Source organism: Melanaphis sacchari, unplaced genomic scaffold (genome assembly GCF_002803265.2).
Source record: "Melanaphis sacchari strain LSU unplaced genomic scaffold, SCAv2.0 Contig72_pilon_pilon, whole genome shotgun sequence".
In the NCBI taxonomy this organism is placed as follows: Eukaryota; Metazoa; Arthropoda; class Insecta; order Hemiptera; family Aphididae; genus Melanaphis; species Melanaphis sacchari.
In genome coordinates, this window is record NW_020271519.1 from 252075 (window position 1) to 279015 (window position 26941).

General features: G+C 23.5%; 3 protein-coding genes across 3 annotated transcripts; 2 read left to right on the forward strand and 1 right to left on the reverse strand.

Moving 5' to 3' along the window:
- The first annotated feature begins 16129 nt into the window (after positions 1 to 16129).
- On the forward strand, positions 16130 to 25078 carry LOC112600796 (NAD-dependent protein deacylase Sirt4-like). Its single transcript, XM_025348100.1, has 9 exons — positions 16130 to 16241; positions 16402 to 16582; positions 17320 to 17528; positions 17812 to 17948; positions 18264 to 18359; positions 18840 to 18944; positions 23617 to 23798; positions 23856 to 24301; positions 24686 to 25078. Exons 1-9 carry the CDS (start codon positions 16239 to 16241, stop codon positions 25001 to 25003), a joined length of 1677 nt encoding a protein of 558 aa, XP_025203885.1. The 5' UTR covers positions 16130 to 16238; the 3' UTR covers positions 25004 to 25078.
- LOC112600831 (inositol oxygenase-like) lies at positions 18045 to 18992 on the forward strand. The gene is made up of 3 exons (XM_025348143.1): positions 18045 to 18147; positions 18264 to 18359; positions 18840 to 18992. The coding sequence occupies exons 1-3, from the start codon at positions 18062 to 18064 to the stop codon at positions 18946 to 18948; spliced, it is 291 nt and encodes a 96-aa protein (XP_025203928.1). The 5' UTR covers positions 18045 to 18061; the 3' UTR covers positions 18949 to 18992.
- Positions 19066 to 23033, reverse strand: LOC112600830 (vacuolar protein sorting-associated protein 37B). The gene is made up of 4 exons (XM_025348142.1): positions 22512 to 23033; positions 22263 to 22434; positions 19484 to 19566; positions 19066 to 19419 (listed from the first exon to the last, which is right to left on the reverse strand). The coding sequence occupies exons 1-4, from the start codon at positions 22641 to 22643 to the stop codon at positions 19120 to 19122; spliced, it is 687 nt and encodes a 228-aa protein (XP_025203927.1). The 5' UTR covers positions 22644 to 23033; the 3' UTR covers positions 19066 to 19119.
- Positions 25079 to 26941: the final 1863 nt, after the last annotated feature.

Genomic DNA, 26941 nt, shown 5'->3' on the forward strand with positions numbered 1-26941 from the left:
TTTTTTATGTTAAAAGTCTGAAATTTATGAGAGGTATGACATATGTATGAACTAAATTTAAAAATTTATAAAGTTAATGTAAATAATATCATATGTCAGAAATTATTAAGTGACTAGTTGATCATGCATTGTGAATTTGCTTGTTATCAAATTGAACAATTTTTGTAATGGAGAAACCACAAAAGTATTTAAAAAAATCATATTTTAAAAATTGTAGGTATTATAATGTATTTATAGATTTTTTACTTTTCCTGAGATTTTTTTATTAACTCTTCACTATAGTAGTCAGTTTGTTTCGTCCAGAATGATTCAACTACTGGCACAAAAACATTATCTGTGGTTGGAGCTAGTGAGTTTTTTAATGACATTTTAGTTATTTTTGCAGTTTTATTTTTTGCAGTTTTATTTTCTGCAGTATTCGTTTTTCTCAGCTTGACTTTTTTCATTTCACTGCGAAAATTAATGCCTTATAATAACGATCAATTATACGAAATTTTAAAAGTCATCATTTCACTACGATTTATTTTGTTTTTCGTATCAAATTATATTATACATATTTAGTTAGAATTTTGCCAAGCTATAAGTGTAACATTTTAGTAGAGAATATATTAAGTTTTTATAATGTTATATTGTTATATATAAACAAAAATTAAAAATATATAAGAGTTATACTCAGATATATGTATGACCAAATCATATTTCAAAAAAAACTTAGGATAAAATATAAAAATACAGTTAATTTTATATTTTATTAGTCCCTTTATATTAAACAAATCAAGTTCACTGTATTTACATTTTATTCGTAAAATTATAATTTAATGGTATATATAATATATTATAATGGCCTGGTTGCCTAATAAGTAAAAAATAATAATTACAAATTTTATTAACAAAATTCAGTTTTCATTTAATGTAACATAATTTACATAATTTTTGACTATTGTAAATCTAAATATTAACTGTTATTTAAATAGGAATTGAAAGAGACATTATTAAATATTTTTATATGCGATATAAAATTATCCTTACCATAAATTAGTTCATATAAATTAATAATTATTCATCATATATATTTATTCACTTATTATATTTAGCATAAAACATTAAAACTGAGATGCCATTCATCATACATAATGTAAACAAGTAAATACTAGTATATTATATTTCAGGGTATTCCCTTTTAATTACACTAAGGTAATGTCATAGTAATTACATTCATATATATTATATATATATATACCTAATGTAATTTTATTTATTTTGATTTTTGACAAAATATAGTAAATCAATTATTATGATAGAGAAACCATAAATGCATTTTAATAAATCCATTATGGTCTATTTATACATAAATACCTATTCCGAGATTCTTTCATATCGTCTAATTTTATGTTTTTCTTCATCATTTTTGACTTTACCGCTGTCACAGAAACATCATTTGTGGTTAAAATACCTGTTTTATTTTTTATTAACTTTGGTTTCGCTGTTTGATCGTTTGTATTTGTTAGTATCTTTTTACTGCGAAATTGAATTGTTTATAATGTTGATAAGTTTTATAGAATTTAAAGGTCATCATTAAACGATTTGATTAAGTTTAGTATTTGTACTTAAAATTAAAATTATTTATAATTTATCTAAATATATGATGTAAGAAATGAGATGAGCATGCATTGTAAATTTGCTTGTACTTAACACAATTTTTGTAATGGAGAAACCACAAAAGTATCTTATAAAAACATGTTTTTAACATTATAGATTGAAATTTATCTGTACATGTTTACCTATTCTGAAGTTTTCTTAATTTATCTAATAGGTTCAAAGATTTTTTCGTCGTGTTTGACTCAATCCCTGGCACAGAATCATTCGTGCTTAAATTAACTGTTGTGTCTTTTATTGAGTTCGTGGTCAGTTTTGCAGTTTGATTGTTTGTATTTTTTTGTATCGGCTTACTTTGTGTCATTTCACTGCAAAATTTAATGATTTATAATGTTGATAAGCTTTATAGAATTTAAGAGTCATCAGTAAATGGCTTGATTTAGTTTAGTATTTGTATCAAAATAAACATTTAGAATTATTTGAATTTTTACAAAACTAATAGAAATATTTTATTATTAAATTATTCGTATATTTCAACTTGACTAAAATTTCAATACATTTTTTAATTATTACCTTGTTTTTATTGTATTTGATATGATTTAAATAACTGTATTTTAAAGTTATTCTATACTTTATTTTAATATAATTTATTGTATGTATAATGTTTTTATTGTTACTATTTTTATTTTTATTTATGTGAAATAAAATTATTTAAAAATATTTCAGCAATTTATAGTTTTTATTGAGCACGAAATCTAGTTATACTATAAGTAATTGGTAAAATTGATTGGTATATTATGTCTATAATGTATTGCAATAATATTTATAATTTTATTTTTTAATTTTCTACTCTAATACGCCCTCTTTTGTAGATTTGTGTATTTTTATTTGCTCCTCAAATAGTTAATCACGTGTTTTTTATTTGATATTCAAGTAGGTAATTATTGCTTAATAACTATTATAACGGTAAATAGGTTGGAAAATTTAATGACTTAATAAATAGGAAACGGAATTATATGTAATAAAAATACAAAAGTATAAACATAAATATGGAAGTATAATTTATAAAATATGTGGGAAAAAATTTCTTTTCTGTACAAGTACAATGCATATTTTATTAAAAAAAATACATTAAATATAATTATAAAAATATCAAAATGATATGTTCTTTATTAAAATTTCTTTTAAATTATTGAATATTAAATATTATCTATTATTAGGTCTCAAAATATTTTTAAAACAACTAAACGATTGTCCCACATCAACTGATAAAATTAGAGAACATTATATCTGAAGGCTATTATTCCAAATTCTCAGAAGGATGTCTGCCAATCATTAAATTCACTGAGTATTTTAAAAATAATATAGCCCGCTTTTTTTTTCTATAACATAAATTTTTATTATTACAGCATCTTTCATTTATCCGCTTATGAGTTTTAATTTTTCTATCGCTGATTCAACGATTATTTTAGGACATATTTTTTGTCTTTAACATTATAATTGTTTATGAAATAAAACTAAAATGAAAATTAAATTTTTTTTCAACATTTCATTTTGCATAATATTTTAAACTTTTCTAATAGCCATAGAAGTTTTTGAATCTAACTTTTAAGCATTTTTTTGCGTTTTTAAAAAACGCTCATTATTATATTGAGCAGCTACAACCGTGTACCCCATCTAATAATTATTGGCTACAGTAGTAGAGCAAGATTGAAGTATATTTAAAAGTGGTGGTACGATTTGGAGTTTATTTTTACAGTAGTTATGATAGAATCGACAATACGGCATTCCGCCCTGATTGTCTTTGCAACACCATGATGACCGTGCGCTAAATATCTAAGATGTATTAATTTTGAATTAAAAATATTTAATGCTTTCCCTGTCTTCGCCATAAAGAAAGTTGTACCACTAACAAACAAAAGTACATTTTCATTTTTTACGCCACTTAGCCAGAATAAACTCAGAGTCATTAAATATATTTTCTATTGTTTGATGATTAAATTTTTCTAGTTTTTTACGGTTAAGTAGTGTAAGATTAGTAAACTCATCGCATAATATCCCTATAACTACATAATTTCCAATGAATCTTCCTCTAAGTCTATCGTTTCATCGATGGACACCCAATAGGCCCATCTTGAATCACACCTCAATATACCGATAAATGGCTGTTTTTGTTCCCTACAACTCGGTTTAAAAATGTATGAATAATGTTTAAAAATATTTACAAATTAGTGAAGTATTTAAAAATATGTAAAATAAAATTAGCGTCATTTTAACAAAAATGATTTAAATAATCGTGAAGATTTCTTATCAAATTTTAAATATCTTGTTCTTCTAATAAAAATATGCATTTACATATAAATCTATTTCCTAATAATAAACTATTTTATATTATGATTTTCTTAATGATAATATTAAGTTTTAACTTTTTTTAAATAAGTTATAATATGCATTACACGTTTTTCATTATTTCATCTAGTATCGATAATACCGCCTTTTTAAATGCCAAATGTTCATCAATAATAGTTCTGCTTTCAAGCTTTACTTTATTCAACATTTCGTTCTATTTTAAATAATACAAATATTCGATGTATCTCAGTGTATCTTGAACTTCATATTTTAATTTAAAAAAAATATATATTTACTTGTAACTCTAGAACACTAAGAATAGCTTGAAATTTTTTATTATAATGTATATCAAATTCCTTGAAATCCCTAAACGACATGCTTAATGGTTCATCATTGGTTTTTTTTATTTTTTCAAATATCTTTATTGATTGTTTTTCTTTCAAGTTTTCCATTAAATTTTCCATATTTTCATCCTGTTGGAATGAGTGTATCAAATTCAATAATATATTTTATAGTTATAAATTTTATTTTAATTTTTTAATCATATTTTACCAAATTAATTAAGCTAATTAAATTTTATAAGGACCATTAAAATTATGTTTTTAAATTTTACACTCTGAAAGTATTATATTTAAATATAAATCATTTTCCGAATCACTTTGTTACTTCCAAAGACTTTGTGGTATGTAATATAGACTCAAAAACAAAATAATTTGTGTATTTATTAATGCTTTTATTGATTTTCTTTAATAGTTTAGCATCTTAGTTAATTTATTTTTATTTTTATTTATAGCAATGGAAGTCAACATAAATTGATTTAATGTATTCATATTTAATTAAATACATATATGATTCATATATTATATACAAAGGAGCCGCGGGAGGTTAATGGAACTATTTTACCTTTTTTAACTTGAAATTTTTTTAACTAATTATAATTTAATAGTATCATTATAATAATATGGCATTATACATATTTAAAATTATAAAATTTTTACTGATGAGGATTCTTTTGAGTGATTTTTTTTAGCTTGTTCATGTAGTTCTTTCGGTTTTACGACATTTTCATCTTCATCGAAGTAACATACTTTATAACTTTTTTCAAGTGGAAATTTTTTATTTTCATAAGATCCTTTAAACGCCAACTTTTGATAAAAAACAAACAATAATTAGTTTATAAGAAAAATATTATATCAAGTACCTATCTGCAGCTGCCTTCGTGTAGCAAGTTTATCGACAATAGCATTATTTGATTTTTTTTTTTTTTTTAGGAGGGATACTATAAGATTAATATAAAAAGGGGAGTTCTACATCAGCCATCACCGCCACTACCGCCACTACTCGCCTCCATGGGCCATGACCTTGCTTAACAGTAACAATGGCGGTGATGGTGGCGGCATGGCGGCTGATGTATAACTCCTCTTTTTATACTAATTATAAGCTCGCATGTTTTTTTTTAATACTAAATACATGTATTTTATGTATATGTCGCACCCATATCGTATAATTGTACGTTTCACAAAATGGACAAAGTTTGTATCCATTTCACGAAATGGAAACGCTTTATTTCCACTTTGCGTAATTCCACTAACTGGATAACATTTTACGAAATGGATACTTACCTAAGCTATACATAACGGAGATAATTCCGTCATCTGGAAAAACACTTAGCGTAACAATATTTATAATTATATGTAGGTATATTAAAACTATATTATTAACTTAACCATATATAAGATACTTAAATTAGAGTAACTATTATTTCCATAATATTCCGGTATTTTAGATTACCTATTTAAGTTACAGTAATACCTACTATTATAGTGATCTTATAACGACTAGCTGATATAATATAAAATCATCACCGCATATATCTAAAGTTTATCTATACTTATCGAATAGCTGGCCTAGTCATGTTGGTGTCTCCAGTTTAGAAACTATTTTATTACCTATCTTACAGTTGTTAATTACCTAGTATCCTAGTTATTTTTTTATAATAATATTTCACAATTTTTTCAACTAAATGATAGAAACGTTTAACTACCTACATTTAAAATTAGAGACTGTGTGATTATTTCAGTTCCTAAGGAGGATAGATATTCGTCGGATCTAGCGAACATCATTGGAGTAGTGGTTGATCAAAAAAATGATAAATACCAATTGGAAACTGAACATGGAATTATTAAAGGTTGGTTTGTGCAGAAAGTTTACAACCAGCTTCTTCGAATTTTATCAAATTAAAGCAAGTAAAACATAAAGTTGTTTAAACGTTAAAATAAACTGTTTCTTCATTAACGAGAGAAGAAGGTTATTTTAGTTGCTTTTTAAAGCAAAGTGTACTTGTTTTAAGGCTAATTTAATTCAACTTTCGAAATCATAATTCATAATAATTCTATTCTATGTTTAAAACAAAAAATAATAAATATAAATAGTTCAAAATTCATAATTTTCATACTTCATTATATTTATGGTTAACAATTTACATTATGACAGGCAAAATACACGAAAAATATGTGTACTTAGTACATCTTGCATGCCCCCCCTCCCTCAACAAATAACGTAATTATTTATCTATATTTTAATACATTGTATTATAATTTATAATAATAATTATTACCATGCGAATTTCCTCTTGATATTCTTCTATTTTTTCGAAGTCGATGTAACAATCGTCAAGCTGCGAATGTTTGATAATGACTTCTAGAAGTCTTATCAATAAATTATAATTAATATGTCCCTGAAAAATTTTTCGATCATTATTTAATGTTATTTATAGGAAATTTATCAAATTTTCACTTTTGCGGCATTTATTGCTTTATAAATCAATAATTCTACACTTATTTTAACCATTGTTGACGCTGTTATATTTCAATAACTTGTAAAAAAAAATATAAATTAAAAATGGTTTCTTAAAAATTTAAAACTGTTTTAATCTTTGTTTTCAAAATAAACAAAATGTTTAAATGCGATTAAAACTATGGTAAACTTAATTCATAATTTTATTAAATACCCTATTACATATTATAAAATTTAATCTTATTAAAATATTGATTTTATTTTTTTAATGATTTTTTTAAGAAATATTCAATCTATACAATTAAGCAAGATAAATATATATTATGTAAGATAGTTGATAGGGAATGTATAAACAGCATTGGGGCTACGTAAATAAAAAGCCATCTAATAGTAGCACTTAACTTGGAAATTACGTTGTTATAGGATTAATTTAAATGATCTCTACACCATTTTTTTAAATCTACAATGTAAATTTCTAGGAAGTGACGGGGGACATGTAAGCTTTTTGTTAGAGGATTTTCGTGGTTTTCTAATCTATTATAAAAACGTATGTAGTAAATATAGGCGGCTTCTTCTTCTATTGTTTTTAGACCTAAATTTTTATGAAGGATCGGGTTAGGGACATATGGCAGATTATTAGTAGTTTTACGAAATGTGATATTTTGAAATACCCGAATGTTATTTTAATTGGACTTTTTTGTCGATTTCCATAGTGAGATTCTGTACGTCCTATGGGTTATATGTATAGATGTATACATTAGTAATTTAGTTTTTATAGTTAAGAACTTTTTTTTTTAAATAATATTTTTAAAGATCAGGAACGAGCGTTGAGTATTAATATTTTTCTTCTAATATGATTTTGCCATGTTAGTCTTTTATTGAGATTTAGACCTAAGTATTTTACAGTGTCAAGATACAAAATCGACAAGGATATTTAACTATAATCTTTCTACAAATCCCAATATATAGATTGATACTCAACAATTAAACCAACAAAATATATTTTCGTATTTTTAGTATTTTTAATTGGCAAATGATCAACCTTTTAACTTAGGTTCACTTAAAACACAACCACTTTCCCTTTCCCGATAATCTCCCTTAACTCAGATATTGATAGTTAGATAAGTTGAGTTAAGTTAGGTTAGGTTAGGTTAACATATATTATGAACGCGTGCATGAAAACTGTTTGAGAACGTATATTTTTTCTACATTGAAATTATTACAACTTTTAATCGTTTCCAACGAATAGCGATGATTGAAAATTTCCATAGATGATAGATATTTTAATATGACAAATCCATAAACCATTATATTGTACTATGTTGCAATATTATTATTAATCAGATTTTAAACAATAATTAATAAGTAATAAGTAATTAATTCTAGAAACAAATCACATATATTTATAAGTAGTTATGTATATTTCAATATTAATTCGTGTATTTTTACTAGCTGTTATTAATTTATAAGTCGATGTCACCAATTGGCGTTAATAGGTTTGTGGGATAAACAGCTTAATTTTGATCTACATAATATTTTGAATATTTCACTGTTGATGATATATAATAATACATTAAATTGTGTTTTAAATTAATATTTTTGGAATAACTTACAACAAAATAGATAATTATAATCGTTAATTCAAAAGATCGTTAATTGTTAATTAAAATATTCAGTTTTGTCGACATATATTGTACTTATACGCGTGTAATAAAAAAATGTGCAATTATAATTTTGATATTTTCAAATTGCAATAATAACAAATTATAAAGAATCTTATAATAAATTGTTAATTTTTTTTTTTCAAAAATAGACATCTTATTACACATTTGACCAAATTAAAAATAAAATAAATTTACAATGAATGTTAATAATTAAAAACTATTAAGACATCCATTATTTGAATTTATTTGTTTGTAAGTCTTAATACTTTCATAATATCAATGATCGTGTTCTTCTTGCTGATTTTCATAGTATATAATATTATACTTAAATTATTTTATTTTTAACTTTTGATAGAGATATTTTTACATTGTATTGATACAGTGATAATAGATAATTAAATTTAATTATTTACACAATTTCAATATTGAAATATTAATGAATTAAACATAATAAATATTTGAATATATAAAAAATTTCAAGTATATGATTAATTCCTATTATGAATCGGATTATAGTTATTACAGATGTAGAGTTTTTTAATTATTAACCCATTTTTATATCCAGAAAAAAGTATTTTTTTCAAAAACGGAGTTCGTATATTTATTCTATTATAACTTCTTAGTTTATATTGTTCTAATGAATTTAAAACCCAGTCTTGCATCTTGATATCAACCAAATTTATGTTGAAGTTTATCATTATATAATACTATATTACATTATATAATTGTAAAATATTTAATACTTACTATATGTGCTTTATAGTTTATACATCGATAAAAATATTGATAAAAACATTATGTACATAAAATATAAATATTTAAAATAATATATTATTTTACAAATATACATATTTCTTCTTAGAGGCTCACGCAAGTATAAAGAAATATACGACGTATATTTTAGGCAAAAATGTGTATATTACTGAAATGTTGTAGGTCGTTGATATATTTAAGTATATACATAGTGTGTTCATCACTTCATTGTATTTTACAGTTTTCCACACATTAAATAATGCTAAGTGTAAAAAAATTTGTTTTATTTTCATTCTTCTTATTGAGTTAATAATGATCAATAGTATTTAATAAGTCACTTACTATCACGTAGTGTTATTTTATAGGTATAATTTTACTTGTCTCATTCAGTCAATTTTCGTCATTATTTTTTGCTTTCCAATAATATACTATACATATATATACCATGGGGCAGTAAAATAGCCAATTTTCAAAGATAAATTGTAAAATAAAAAAATAAAATTTCGAATAAAAATTAATTATTACTTATTTAATAATAGAAGTTTATTATTATAAAATTATTATATGTACAATGTACGTTATCATATAATCTTCTTATCCTAAATACTCTATTACTTTTAGTTTGTATACTTATAAGTTATAATTAATATAACTTATTATAACATGTTGGTGGATAACCATTAATGTGCAAGTCTTTCAATCTGCCAACAACCATGTATTTTACATAATTTCCAGTCAAAATAAAACAACATTTCTTTTTTTTTTTAAATTGTATTTTTTAATATTTTTTATCTTTATGACAACAGTAGGATAAAATAACCGATTCAAAAACCTCATCCGCCGCCGCCGCTCTCTATCATATATATGATTATCAGTTACCACACATGTTAACAGTTATTATTTCAAATATTAGTTGTCATTTTGTCAATAATCAATGTATATTCAAAACATTTATAATAAAAATAGCTTACGGCTATTGAAAAATAAATAACGTACCTGCGTACACTTTATATTAGGAGAATACACAGTAATATCACTGCATAATGTTTAACAATATTGGTTTTATATCAAATAACTAATAATAAAATATCTCACGATGCATGTAAAAAGTTTAATATTCTGGTTTAGAATTGAACCGGGAAATGTAAGTCCTCTGTTGAACTACATTACCCCCTGCACTCCGATTCTAACCAGTTATTAAACATTATAATCAAAACTGTTATACTTAGGGAAATTGTATTCTCTCATATTATTCTAAAGTATATGCTAATATAAAACAAATATAAAACCTAATATTTATATATAATAATATGCTTAAGTATCATCATACCTATGTAAAATTTTGACTTTATTATTTAAAAATTTTAAATTCCATGGCTAGCACCTATACAAAATCGTTTTTATTGTGAAACCTATCTATTGGTTTCCTTTCAGAATTTCAAAACAACAAATTACTAATACTTGACGTCAGAAAATAAATTTATATTACATCCAATTGACGTCAACATAAAATTCCAATATATGTATGTACTCGTAATATACAATTTAAATAACAATAATTAATTTGTAAAATAACAAATAATATTGTATATACGTAGTATATACTCATATTATATGTACAGCGTTTTCACGCTAATATCCCAATTAAAAATATCTTAAAATATCCCACTCTACACCTAATTTACTTAATCTTATGTAGGTATCTAATATACATATCACAATGAAATTGAAATCCTTTGTTATTAAGAAACAAAATACAATTTATTTTCAGAAACCAATAACTATCATCAGAGTTGAAAATCAAAATATTATAATATTTATAATGAGTACTTATTAGTTATTTTATATAAAGATTTTAGATTTCAATATTGAACGTTGTATTATCTCTTCACTCAAAATCTAAAATAGATGTGCATGATTATAAAGCGATTCTTGACAATTACCGACTATTGACTAAGTATTTAAAACGACAATGGAAAATAATATATTAATTCATGTAAGTCCTTTCTAATTATTATTATATATTTTGATTGATTTTGCAATCTTTGTGTAGGTAAGTACAATAAAAATGAAATTATTTCAATTTTTTAAACTTGATTTATTAAAATGTACACATTATTGTAGTTCTTGCACAAATTCGTACAAAATTATAAACAAATACAATTTAATTTTTAAACTAATAAGTAATAATATTTACCTGCATACTTAATAATTAACCTATATTACAAGTATAATTGATAATAAAAAATAATTATTTGTAAGTAGGTATGTATAGTTAATAATAACACATAGAGTGGTGGAAAAAGATAGCTACGAATACATTATAGTCGTTAAGTCGAAAAATAACAGTGTTTCCTGCTATATTATAGTTATTACTTATTATAATTCGACGAGATTATTTTAACGTTCAGCATTAACTTTCATAGTTATATTTATTTATTTTTTGTGTTTTTAGTTTTTTATTTATTTCATTGTTGAAACAGTTTAAAATCATTATACAGCGATAAATTATAAGTACCTGTTGTACAATAATGAATATGATACCACGGTCAATGGGTCACCGAATAGATCATAAGTATTAACGACTTATCTATGTTGTATGCTGATATAACGAGAAGTTTTACTTCTATGTATTAATCAATAAAATTAATTATGTAATAAACTAATAAATAATAATCAATGGTAATAATTTAAAATTCCAAAGTAGATAGGTACTAATTATTATTATTTAATAATTTTTTCTTTAATTTTAATATTGCTAAATCTCCTATTTTTACGTAGTAGCAAATTTCAGTGTGGGGGAGATAAAATTTGCTTGATTTAAATTAAGGAACATATCAAAATTAATGTTTCACAACTCAAAGGACAAAGTGTGTCAATCAGGGACAAACATGTGTAAATTGTCGGGTGGCGAGAATTGAAAAAATGTCATAATCTTAATATTGTTGACTGTTTTATATTATTTAATGATAAGTACACGATTGATTTTACTGATATTTCGTAGGGAGGTTTTCTTCGCGGCGAAAAAAGCGGCAGCAAACCGGTCGTGGGCAAATTGTCCTAGACTCTAAAAACATTATTCGCGGGGGCTTAAGACTTTTATACATATTATATTAAAATGAATTTTAGAATACTCAATGACATTTTTGATTTATTTTAAAACACTATTTGTTTATATTATGAACCTATTATTACTATTTTATGATATTTATAGAAAGATTTTGTTGAATTTTGAGCATAAAATTAATATAATATAGTATAAATACATATTATTAGAATAATATAATAAATGCAATATTTTCAGAAAAAATTATATCAACCTACTGGCTACTACAATAATACTAAAAATATAAAATAAATTACTTAAATAGTTATAAAAAAAAAAAAAACATTATTATTTGGCGATATAGGCTGATAGACTATTTCAGCTCAGAACCGTTTTTCGTTTATAAATAAAATGCGATATAGCATTGAATTCAAATTTAACACACGTATAATAGTGACCCACTCGTTACACCTAAAGCATAGCAGAGCCGTATTCACTTACCTTTTGTTTTAATGATTATTTTGAAGTATTAAATTTATAAACAAAGGTTGTATTGTATGTATTGGTATGTTTTTCTTTTATATACAAGCTATTTAATTAGATATGATAATTAAGTATACTAAGAATTATTTTATGGATTTTTAACCTTATGTGATAACTTTAAAGTTTAAATCACCTTTTCGTGTTAATATTCTGTGTATTAGCGTGTAACATTTAAACCTTTGTAATTTTATAATATATAAGCACCATATTATAAGTAGATATTAACATTTTTAACTACGTATAATGTCTATAATTACTATTAAATATTTTAATAAATAAAACCATAACATGACATATTATAAGTAATTAGAATAGTAATTTTAACCTTTGAAATTTTATTCGTGATACACATTTTTATAATATATATAAGCATACACAACCATCCATACTCATCCATATATATAATTATGAAGATGGAAGTCTTTGTCATGTATGTTTTCTGAAACTACTCATCGGATCATTTCGATCTTTTTTTTTGTATCAAAGAATGTACATTGCAGAGCAGGTTTTTAGTCTATTTATAATTTTATAAGTTCATAAAAAATTTAGTTATTCGTTTTTAAATAATCGAAAAATACGCACATAAAAATATTATTTTTTTCATCCGTTTTATCAATTATTAGTTACTTTAAGCAATTAATATTTTAGTGAATAGTTGATATAGTATAACAGTACAATACATTTTTGATATTTTTACACACCCTATTGAAACTTTATAATTATAAGTTGTTGATTTTCAGTCCAGAATTAAAAGAAATTTAAATATGAGTTGTTCAAAAAAAAAAAAAAAAAATGCTGCTGTTAATAATGATCAAAAAAGCAACGCTAGACGAAACAACTATGTATAGTTGATGTATCCGAATTATCATCTATAGACCAAATCAGAAAACCAAAAAATATTATTTATTCATAAAAGTTAGCATTTGACAACCAAATTTCCAAATTTTACACGGATGCATTTAATACGAGCAACAGAATGTACAGAAATTACTGATATTAAATAAATGTAACAATTACATCGTATGTAAGTACAACATGATTAATGATTATGGTGTAATTTATAAATTATAATATAAATATACATTGTATTATTTAAGAATAAAAATACAATAATAATAGATATCTGTGGAAATATAGTACATTAATAAATATGCAAATTCTTGGAAAGTAGAAATGCTTTGTTGCTATCACCTAAGCGGTTTATTTTTTATTATCTAGACAACTAATGAATTATATTAATAATTTTTTTAAAAATCCACTGCACTAAGTAAAATGTATTAATATGTTGTACTTCAAGGTTGATAAAAGTACACCGAAGTACATATATACCTATACAGAATATAGTTTACATTATATTGGCTCATATTTTATTCATCAATCATTTTATACTCGTACATTTAAACTTATTAACTAAAATAAATAGAATTTTGAAAGTATCTATTAAAATTAATATTATAAAACGTTATAATAACCAGGAATAAATTATATCATTCTTAAAATCTATAATGTAGGTATCTAATAAAAAAATAAATGCTGGTTTTCTGCACATTATAGATATTTGATCTATTTTTATGATGTATATGGAGATTACGATGGCGTGAATCGTATTTTGCTGTTTACAATAATAGTTAAGACGATAACATAACACTGGACATTGTACCTAATGATCATAAGTTGATTAATAACAGTTAATTAATAATTATTCAGTTTATATTAAATATAATATCTTAAATTGAATATTTAACACAAAAATAAATATATTAATTATTAATTAATATTTTAGTTTTTTTCTGATTCTCGAAAATTTTTTTTTAAATTATCTGGACCTATCATATAATTTATTTGCCGACCTCTGATATAATATAGGTAATAATTATAAATATAGGTGATCACTGATCAGCAATTAGGCTACATTTTATCTACATGCTTCGTATTATATTTTTGATTTTATAATTTATTACCCGGTATTGAGCCAAGTATATATATATATATATATATATTATATAAAATTTTTAAAAGTCACCAGCTATTGGGCTACAGATTTATAACGTAATGGTATATATTATTATAATAAGATTAGTCGTCGTTTATTGACTTGCTGGCGTTATATGGGCAGACCAATAATCGTACCTAAAGTTTGTATAAAATGTAAAAACTTATAACAAAAATAATAAAGATGTAATATCTAATATATTGTCTACAATACTGTATTCTAGGTATTTACAACTATTATCAACTATACATTAATAATTAATACATTAAATCAATAAAATTAGGTCATATAAAACATTATATTTATATCCCTATAAAATATTCCCTAAGTACAGGGCCAGACTGGGTCAAAAATTTCTACCGGGAAAATAAAAAAAATCGACTCTGCATTTAGAAAAACCTATAAAAACAACCTTAAAAAAACAACATATATTTTCATATAAAACGATAGTATTTCATTTTAAGAATTTAAACACTTAAAATTATTATTAAAAATTAAAAAAATTAAAAATTGGTTAGCAAAGAAATGTTTTCATTTTTTTTTAAATACATATATGTTTAGACTCCAAAATACATATTAATACGTATTAAGCAATTTATTAAGGTTTGAGCTCTTTTACGAAATTGTGTCGACTATGCCTTAGCCGATAGACTTCAAAAAAAAGTCCCTATGAATATAATATAAGCAACCCATTTCAAACAAGCAACCCACCGGGAAACTCCCGGTATCCCACCTGTCCAGTCCGGCTCTACCTTAGTATCTAACTTCCTGTGAATAAATAGATCAATTAATATATATTTGTATTTATTTCCCATGCGCATACTTCTATGAATAGATAAAAAAATTAAAATGTTGATATATATCCATGTATAATAAATTTATATAATATTACTAATTTGTTAAACGGTTCAATAATAGATAAGAAAAAATGTGTAAAAACTTATACGTCAAACGTCATATTAATGTAATATTAAGTATAAACTATTAAATATAATAGTATAAACTATATAAAAAATATGTAGAAAACAATGAATCGCTTAATCAATAAAATTATATTATATAGACATAGACCATAGACTGTAGATAGGTATATGCAGAATGGTATGCACTATACCTACACTATACTAATCGTGTACGAATCTATAGTTCATTAATAAATAATAATTTACTTATTGATGTAGATACAATTAAATAACATGTGTTATTATAATGTCGATATAAATTGTTAATCGGTTGTTTGTCCAATAAAATATTACCTATTATTTTTATTATCTATAGATACACAGTTCCTATCTTACGATCGCTTATGCTAATGACGTAATTACTGATTAATACCAAAGTACAAATAAAAATGTTAAAAATAATAATTATTGGGAAGTATATAAGTTAAAAATTCGTTACATACTCAGCCCGTTCGCATTAGTTGCATAGCGCTAGTCTTTAATAATTGATAGGCTATATTGTCAAAATTTATATTTTGTATATCAACTAAAATAAAATGGTATTTATTTATTTTTTTATTACATGACTTCATATTTATTATATACTTTTGAATTTTTTGTTTATAATTTGGTTTATTTTCTGCGTGAATATATTACATGTATTAAAAGTATTGTTAGTATTTACTATTAAATTAAATATCAATAAAAAATTAATTTTAGGTAAAAAATAAAATCGCTATGCTTGATGTATCAGAACTAATGAGACCAGAGTTAGCATTCGCTTCCAAACCTATTGGACGATACAGGGATTATAACATAGACTACGAAGATCCTATTAAAGAAAGAGTGAGAATTACATATACAGAGATGCATACGAATCAAACAATAGATTATGTAAAAAGTAAGTCCAAACAAATTATTAGTAAAACATTATTTTTAGAGTACAAAAAAAAAAAATAATCAATCTCAAATTTAAGAATAGGTAGTTTTTAATAGAACATTCAATTTAGATAGTAGCTGTTTTCGGAGGGCAAATGTAAACAATTCCCAGTAATTTTTAAATCCCTGAATTTATGACAGGGATATTTACTCAATAATTTCGTTTTATAACTGAAGCTTGAAATTTTAGTTCAAAGGTTACCCAAAAGGCATAAGTTATTCTAACAAAAATTTAAAAATACATTTTTTTTTTTATTGACATTTTATCTATTAGACAAGTAGGTAGTTTTAGAGAACATACGTGACAAAAATTTCCATTTTTACATTTATTTATGGATATAAATATAGGTAATGATTTAATATATCGATTGCAAAGCCGTAACTAAAAAAAATTTCTAGGGTTCAAGATTTTTTTTTAATGAATACTGTACATTTATCATTTTTATGTTAAAAATATAATAGGTAATATAAACAATATTTCACTAAAATGGTTCTATTTAAAAATAAATTGTTAAGGTAGGATGGGGGTCCGAACCCTTGACTTCCCTAGTTACGATCTTAAACACTATCTATGTTATAACAGAAAATAGTTATTCAAATTATAGCAGTTGAAATAGCTGAATTGTATTCTGTAACCTCAGCTCAATAAAAATGAATTAATTAAAAATTGTTTTATTTTCCAACACATTTGTAATGAAGAGAAGATGGCTGAATGGTTGTCTTTCGATAAATTTGAAGCGACTATTATGGAAGCATTAGAATCCCTCAACGATTTAGTGGACGAAAGCGATCCTGACGTAGATATTCCTAATATTGTTCACGCATTTCAAACTGCTGAACGTATACGCGCCGTTCACCCACACCATGATTGGTTTCATTTGGTTGGTTTGATACACGATTTAGGGAAAGTGAGTACATGGGTACCTTTATGTAATTTTAACGCATTTTAACGTGTATTTACATTATAAATTATTTTATTATCGTTAAAAAAAAAAATAAAATCTTTAGCAAATATGTGAATGTTTATATTATACTAATAAAATAGAGAACTAATAATACATATTTTGTAATTGGTACCTACCCAAATAACGATGCTAGTTCGGTACCTATTATAGACAACATTGATTACTTAATTCTTATTTGGATAATTTTTTCATTCCTCGCAAACATATTGGTTTCCTTTGTACTTAGGTGATGGCTTTCAAAGGTGAACCTCAGTGGAGTGTGGTTGGTGATACATTTCCTGTTGGATGTGCATGGGCAAATTCTATAGTTTATAAAGACACCACATTTAACAAGAACCCAGACACCTATGACCCAAGATACAAGTAATTTTAATACTTAATTTAATGCAATTAATCAAGTACCAAATTAATACTATTGTATTTTTAGCACAACATTAGGTATTTACTCAAAAAATTGTTGACTAAACAATATTTTGATGTCTTGGGGACATGATGAATATTTATACAGAGTTTTAGTACATAATAAAACAACAATACCTAAAGTAGGACTAAATATGATTAGGTAATTAAATTGATTAATTATTTTTGATATGCTATGTATACCTACCACATATTTAGCTTATCCTAAGAATAGGTATTTATTTTTTATAATATACAATTATTTACAATGGATTATAGATTTCATTCATTTTACCCATGGCACTCAGGTGGTGACTATGATTATTTATGCAATGAAGATGATTTGGAAATGAAGAAATGGGTCTTAGAATTTAAGTAAGTAGATATTCAGATGAAACTTAAACAATTTATTGGTAGGATTTAAGTTTTATTTTTTTTATCTTGTATAATACATGTTAAAGGCACTAAATAAATGCTTATCATCTATAGTTTATTCTTTGCTAAAGATGATAATTATTAATTACATATAATCAGCATTTTGAAAATTAACTTAAAAACTAGGAAGTATAAATTTATTGTCTCAAATCTTTAGTAAACACGTGTACAATAATACATAAAATATTGGTACATCTAATAGGTACCTACTTAGATTTTTAAATTAGTAAATTTTAATAGTGAAAAAAAATGTATTTGGAGGGAAATAAGTCATTTTCTTAATATGTAAAGGTCGTGTGATCATATCATTAAAAAAAATAAATTTATAGTTTTAAATAACAAAAAATTATTTGCTATTCTGTATTTATTATAATTGAATAAATTATCATGGAAAATTAAAGTTTTTTTTATTTTTTATAGTAAGTTTGATTTATATACTAAAGGAGGTGTCATACCAGATGTAAAAGAATTGAAGCCATATTATCAATCATTGATCGATAAATACATTCCAGGATTACTTAAGTGGTAAATGTAAAAATTAAAATGGTGTTGATAAAAAGTTTAAAAATAATAATAACATTATAATAATTTTATTTTGTTCTATATACATAGTTCAAATTTATAAATGTATATTTTGATAATAAAAATAATAAATGTAACATTATTTTTTGTATATAATTATTAATTAATAAATAGTATATTAAAATTGTCTGTTCATAAATTGATTGCCTGGCATAGGCATATTAATGGGTACATTTGGATATGGCATTGAAGTAGGTTGAAAATAAAATGAATTGGGGTATCCAGGTTGTGGATATCCTGATGTTATTGGTTGAATGTTATTTATTGGTGATCTGAAGGAATTATTGCGTCTACTAAGCAATTCGGCCATTTTATCTGCTTTAGCTTTACGCAAATGCATATCCTTACGTCGCTTCAGGAACTCTTCTAAAAAGCCTTCTAAGTCAATGCTGCTACTTAAAAATTGTTCAGCCAATTTCTGAAATCATGGGAAAAAATTTTCAAATATTTTCTTATTATTGTTCAGTGTAATTAATACTTACATCTGATTCTTCTTCAGTTTCGCATGATTTAGTTTGCAACAAAGCTAATATAGTTTCTGGATTCATACTACCTTTGTGTTGTTCTAAAAAAAATATTTTTAATATCTTATTATAGGGTAATCAGAAAAAATAAAAAAGTTTAATATTTGTATAAGAAAAATTAGATTGCAATTTCAATAGAAGAAAAATGTTGCTAAAATTTTCAATTTTTTATTTATACTATTTATTTATTTTTGATTTGATAAAAAAAATATGGATGTATAAATTTACAATAGTCAATATTCAAAAAAATAAATAATAGATAACTCATTTGATTAATAATATAAATAATTAAGTTAATATTATTTGTTTTAAATTAATTCTGTATAAAAAAAATTTTCATTTGAACATTGTATAGATTTTTAAAATTTTATTTATTAATAAAATTATGCTTAACATATTGTCAACAATAAAATTGCTCAAAGACCATGAGTTATAAAAAAAATAAATAAATAATGTTTAATGACACAACATTCAGCAATAAAAGTTTTTTTACTAGGTGAAATATGGGTTCTTTAATAACTAAATTAATGTTAAACAACAGAAACCTATTTATTATATCTATAACAATCAATTTATTTTGGCCAAACATTTAATACATATTAATCTAAACACTGTTCTACAATATTCTAGTTTCTAGTATATTATATTATGTAATAGTTGTGCTTATAGTTGATTATTCTGGAGGTAAAATTAGATTTAAGTTACTCGTTTTATAAATTTAGATATTTTTTTGTATATACTAATATTAGTCTTCTTAAAGTTTAAATATTAATGTTTAAAGTACCTTAAATTAAGTTTTGCAGTTTAGTGCCATAAATTAAAATATGAATTAGGCTGCTCTATTTCATAGAAGTTTTACTTACATATTAATATAATATATAATTTAATTAATAATACAAGATAAAACTAAAAATATATTAAAGTTACACTCTGAGTTAACAGTTTATTTGGATAGAGTTTATTGAACTTAATTAAAATATTCTAAAAGGAATTTTTTTATTACCTATATATAATATTCTTTAAAGTAAAAATATCAGAGATTAGCATAATAATCTTTTGTGGTAAGAAAATATGTGTACAATCACATTATTGTAATTAAAGATGTATTTAACAAATTCTATACATGAAATACTTTGGAATTTAAAATGTTTACTTAAACTTTCAGAGCATAAATATAAGTAATTGAATAAGTGTTTAAGTTTATCATACGTGAGTACATATTCAAAAGAGTATCTTTCTTTATTCCTTTTGTACTTATAAAGTAAAATAAAACAAAAAACATAAAGTAAAAAAGTAAATTTTTTAATAAATTACCCTCAACAAATTTTAAATAACAGAAATTGGTATATTATTATATTATCATATCATATAACAAAATAATGACACCTAGTTAAAATTAGTTACATATAGTTTGTTACTGAGATTTTAATAATAATTCATTGTTAAATATTGGGACTATTCATTCCCATAAAAACATACAATTTATGGACATTTCATCCCAGAAAAAAAAGTAATATTTTCATAAATCAATTCAATATTAATTGTTCATTACATCTCAAACAAGTTGTGCAAATATTTTTTATATAACTCAACTCAAACACCTGGTTTGGTATTTAGTATTTAATATAATAGTATACAATATTTGAAATTAAAGTTGAGCCATTACAAATCAACTTTGTATCAAATATTGATATTATTTATAGAACATTTTGAAAAATTGTATTTTTAACTTTTAATTAAATAAATATGCTAAAAAAAAATTCTACAAAAACTAAATACTATTATGTGGCACAGAATTAAAATATAACAATAATAATTACATTTCATATTATTAAAAGAAAAAATAATTAGTATAAAAATTAAAAAGTATAATATTTAAAAATTTTGAAACGTAAGCTATTTAACTTTTAATTATTAGTTATTATCTATTAATATATTTGTAATTTTTGTAGGATAATAAACAAAAAGTAAAATAATTACTTAACTTATTGATTTAGAAATAATATACTAATATGATTTTCTTATTATTTCTTTGAATGGTATGAAGAAGTTAAGAAAAATAATGATTTAAAATATTAAAGGATTAGACATCATGTGACTAATAACTCTAGAAGGAACAAAATGTTTTATCTAATATTTGCCAAGGACTAAATGTCCATCACTTTTTTAATGGAGCCGTAACTACTTAGATTTTATATTATTAACAAATACTAATATTTAAAAATATAAAATAAAATTTATGCATGATGGAAATATATATGAAATTAAAAAAAATTAATTTTATAGTTATAGAAATAATAACTTTATACTAAAGTACAGTATGGTTAATTTTCCTTATTTCTGTTTAAAACGTTCAATGTTGACATTGGTTTGTTATCTTATATCAGACACTACAACGATATTGAAAAAAAACATTAAACCTTGCCATTATCACAAAAATAATGGAAACTAAAATCCAATTGTATTCATTTATTAAATAATATATAGTGAATGGCTATATCAAATATTATGGTCATACACTATCAGCTTAGTATTCAGTTATATTTTATAACGTTATAAAAATACGTTGTGTCAGATACGCTCCGACATTGGCCAAGCGCATCAATATCCAGTGTCAGAGAGTATACGGCATTAGCATTGAACGTATTAAATAAAAATACAAATTGTAACTATTGTAAATTAAATGTTACACTTGAATATATGATGAAACTCTAAAAATTTAGATAATTATACTTACTTAAAGTATTTACTTTTTCAGTAACACTTTTATACAGTTTTTCCGCTTCATCATACATTTCACATAATCTTTCTTTGCCACTAACTAATTCTGGTTCTTTGGTAAGATTAAATTCAGCCAAAGATTGATTACTTACAATTAACATTTCTTTTTCAGTATCTTTTTCATTGTTCTGAAAATTCATGATTTTTTAAATATTAATCATCTTTAAATTACTTTAAACAATTAATCTCAATCATAATTACTTACCAGTTTCAGTTCCTTAGCATACATTTCAAACTTGCTATCATCATTTAGTATTTCTTTGAGTTCAGAAGCAGTCAAATGAGACATTAGTCCCATTACTGAACCTACAGCTGTTGAAGTTGAACTATTATACATGATTTACTGATACATTCAAGTATAAAATATAAATACAAATAGATTTTAGGTAGTCTAAATAAATTTTTAAGAATGAAAATAAGACAACAAGAATGATTCTAGGAATGAATAAAACTATTAATAACTATTTATAAAAGTAAATCTAATATCATTTAAAAATGATTTTCACGATCATGAAATAATATTGAAGACTGAACTGCTGAAGTAGTGAAGTTGATAAATTGATAACAAATTATAGTTAACAAAGTAAAAAAAATAACATCTGTAATCTGTATCAGCATTCAGTCGAAGCCAATTAGCTACATGCATATTATCTACGAGATTAAACGATTTGGGTATGGGTATTACATAATTACTTTATGGGATATTTTATTATAAGATGGCAAAGTAATACAAAATCGAAAATAAGTTGTTTTTTATCAAAAGCTCTGGACTAATGAAAATGTGAAATACGTAGTTCTATATTAGACAACAGAAAATATATATTTTAGCAACAAAATAAAAAATGCGCTTTTTAAGGTGTGGGACAGAAAGAAAAATCATAGACCAATAAATTATTAATATATTAATAATTTATTAACAGTGTTAATGTGTTATTGTCGTCATAGATAATAGACCTATCAAACATAGACAAAAATCATCAAAGAATACCTTAGGGCTTAGATCATAATATTATTACTAATACCAAATATTACATAATAGATAATCTATTCTGTGATAAATGATAATAAAATAATACCGATCTTTATTTTATAAACACTACAGACTACAGTAAAATTTAATATTATTAATATTTTCGTAAATTATAATTTTTTTTTTGAACGCGGTATTATTAATTATTATTTTGTTACTATATTGATTTTCTCAAATTAAAAATATTATTTTAATTTTATTTTTTTTTAATCAAGTGACGTATAACTCATAATCTGTGTATAATATATACCATATATTATATTATATTGTAACCTTTAATGTACGCTTTAAATTTTAGTAAAATGATTTTTAAAACATGTGAAGTAATTTTATGTTCAAATAAAAGATTAATTTTTAGATGCAACTCTAATTTTGTACCAAAACATAAGCCTGTGCAATCATCTGATGTAAATACTCTTGATCGGTTCATTAAAGAACACAAAAAAATTCTTGTATTAACTGGTAGAGTGTATCATAAAAGAATGATTTAATTATTGTAATTATATTTGTTTAACACAGGTGCTGGAATATCAACTGAAAGTGGTATACCTGATTATCGTTCTGCTGATGTTGGGTTATATGCAAGAAGTAAAAATCGCCCAGTAATATATCAACAATTTGTAAATGATCCAGAAGTTCGTATACGTTATTGGGCTAGAAATTATGTGGGATGGCCTAGATTTTCATCAATGTCACCTAATTATGCACATGAGTTTCTAAAAAAATTGGAAGATAAAAATAAAATTGTTCATATTATTACTCAGAATGTTGATAACTTGCATACAAAAGCAGGAAGTAAGAATGTTCTTGAATTGCATGGAACTGCTTATGTTGTACATTGCTTAAATTGTGATTATACAATTGATAGACATCGATTTCAAGATGTTTTATCAAGTTTAAACCCTCAAGTTTCCATTAAAGAATTGTACAATCTCAGGCCTGATGGTGATGTTGAACTCACTCCAGTAAGGAAAAAACATTTTTAAATTATTTTAATTTATTTTTACTTTCTAATTACACACATTAAACTATTTTTTTCATTTAGAACATAATAATATGGTCATATTAAACTCAAATTTAAATAATTTGATTATTTTAAAATATATAGTTCACTTGTGATATAGAAATATTTAATTAAATTGCATTTATATTTTCTAAATAGTTGATATTTATTAAAGAATATAATGAATATTTAGAACGCAAAAATTAAATTTATAACAACTCTTAAAATAAATTTCTTTACTGTATGGTATAAAATATCCCATATGCTATACATTATCATTTATAAAGTATGGTTTATAAATTATAACATCTTGTATAATATATTTTTATTATTTATGATTCAATAGGAAGAAATTAGCGGATTCAAGGTTCCCAAATGTCCAAAATGTGAAGGAAATTTATTAATTCCACACATTGTTTTTTTTGGAGATAACATTCCAAAAAAACGCGTTCAGAGAGTGAATGAATTTGTAGAACAATGTGATTCACTCTTGGTTATGGGCTCATCTCTATTTGTGTATTCAGGTTATAGAATAGTTTTAGAAACAAAATCAGCTAATAAATCTGTTGCTGTAGTAAATATAGGACCAACTAGGGCTGATGATTGTATAAATTTTAAAATTGAAGCTAAATTTGGTGAAATATTACCATTATTAAATCTTTAATCTATCTTTAAGATTTGATTATTGTAACCATTATATATTTTCAATAAAAAAAAATATATTGTTTTTTTACTTTTATCTATTTTTTACCATTAATTAAAAAAAAAAAAAAAAGTGGATTTAAAATATAAATGTGTGTATCAGTATATGAGTTAGATATAACTTGGGTATCACGGAAGTAATGCAAAAGCAGTCCCCGTAGCACTGTCAGTTCAAAACAGAAAAAAAAATGGTGTAACTTGAGTGAATATTTAATTTTGAATATTTATACTTAACTTTTTATTGTTAAAATGTATTACTAATAAACATTATTTAAATAGATAAAAAAATAAAAATAATTGATATCCTTTATTGTCATCAATAAGCATTTCTCTTTTTAATTGTAATTTGAGTATTGAACTATTAATAAAATTTAAAGTTAAAATAAAGTGATTTTTTTAGGGCAAAATTTGTTTTGATCCACTCAAATTTAAAATCTTGGAGTAATCTTTAAAACAAAACTTTTATTTGATCTTCATATATTTAGAATAACAAAAAACTTTTTCTTTGTATATGATCAAGCAAAATTGATCCTTATACAATGATCCACTTGTGTTAAAAAACATTTTTACCTCAATTATTCATTCTCATCTCAAATATACCTACTTAAATTATATGAAAAATAAATTACATTGGCCATAATGGTTATTTTAAAAAAGTTTAAAACATTTATTGTTTCATTTGTTTTATCTTAAACATACTTAGACCCTCTTTCTCTAGCTACAAAAATATTCTTGATTTTTAAATTTAAAATATCTAAAAGATATATATAATCTTCAATTTATGATTCCTCCTTTCTAACCAGTATTTTCTTCAAAATAAATAATCATGACATCAGAAGCAAAATAATTTTTTATATTTCTCATTATTCTCAAAATTATATGGCTTTTCCACTTGTCAGTAATTTTTAGATTTCTTTAAATGTTCTATGAAATTATTTTTGCTTTTATTTTTACATTATTCATAGTTTATTAATTCTTTGTCTTATATTATCTTTGTTTAGTTATATAGATATATATATTTAGACCGCTTAGTTATTTAGTATCTACTAAAGTTTATGTTTTTAAAATATTTTATTTCATTATATCCAGAAAATATGTTAAATTTATGTAATTTTTATTTCTACTGTATTTTATTCATAATTGTTAAACAAATTGAAAATTGTGATTATTTTACTGTCTATTATTTAAAAATGAAATAAGATTGTCTCCAAGGTATAACCCAATAACTCCTATAATTTTTAATTTTTAATTTTATGCATGAAGACTAGAGATAGGTACCTACCTAATTTATACTTTACAATCTTAATGATTTCATGATTGTATAATAAAATTACTAAAGTAGGATTGTTGTGATTGTAATATTATAAGAACTAGGAAATAATCAAAAATGCTTATGACTACAATGTGTATATATATTATATGATATAATAAATATAAGGTATTAAGATCAATGTTTATTTGTATCAATACACTTTAAATACTTTGATACAAATACATAGATAAAAAAACAAAAATGGTTAAGGTCCTAATATTTTTATGAACAACAGACATATAAGAATATCACTAACATAACAGGCATATTATACTATTATAGTAATATAGCTAAAGCCTATAATGTATTTTAGTATTTATTGTATTCAACTATATAGTTAAACTTTGATATTAGTAAGAACAAGCCATTAAGTACAATTTTTTTTTATTGGCAAAATACTACTCACATGTTACTTAGGTATAAGTTTGTTGTTTAAATGATTAGTCATGTTATTTCTATAAGGTAGGTTATAATTATTAAGCCAGTGATAATGTTATGTACATTAATGTGCAATTATAAGTTACCATCGGGCATCGATTTAGACTTAAAAGGTCTACTAACCTACTTCCTATATATTATTCGGAAAAA

Excerpts from the sequence above, each read along its gene's own strand:
- LOC112600796 (XM_025348100.1), top strand. Across the intron at positions 16,583-17,319 it reads AACAATAGATTATGTAAAAA|AGAAGATGGCTGAATGGTTG; the intron begins GTAAGTCCAAAC and ends TTTGTAATGAAG. Across the intron at positions 24,302-24,685 it reads GTGATGTTGAACTCACTCCA|GAAGAAATTAGCGGATTCAA; the intron begins GTAAGGAAAAAA and ends ATGATTCAATAG.
- LOC112600831 (XM_025348143.1), top strand. The coding sequence starts at position 18,062 with ATGTCTTGGGGACATGATGAATATTTATACAGAGTTTTAGTACATAAT. Across the intron at positions 18,148-18,263 it reads GTAGGACTAAATATGATTAG|ATTTCATTCATTTTACCCAT; the intron begins GTAATTAAATTG and ends AATGGATTATAG. Across the intron at positions 18,360-18,839 it reads AAATGGGTCTTAGAATTTAA|TAAGTTTGATTTATATACTA; the intron begins GTAAGTAGATAT and ends TATTTTTTATAG.
- LOC112600830 (XM_025348142.1), bottom strand. The coding sequence starts at position 22,643 with ATGTATAATAGTTCAACTTCAACAGCTGTAGGTTCAGTAATGGGACTA. Across the intron at positions 19,567-22,262 it reads TGAAAAAGTAAATACTTTAA|AACAACACAAAGGTAGTATG; the intron begins GTAAGTATAATT and ends TATTTTTTTTAG. Across the intron at positions 19,420-19,483 it reads AAACTGAAGAAGAATCAGAT|AAATTGGCTGAACAATTTTT; the intron begins GTAAGTATTAAT and ends CCATGATTTCAG.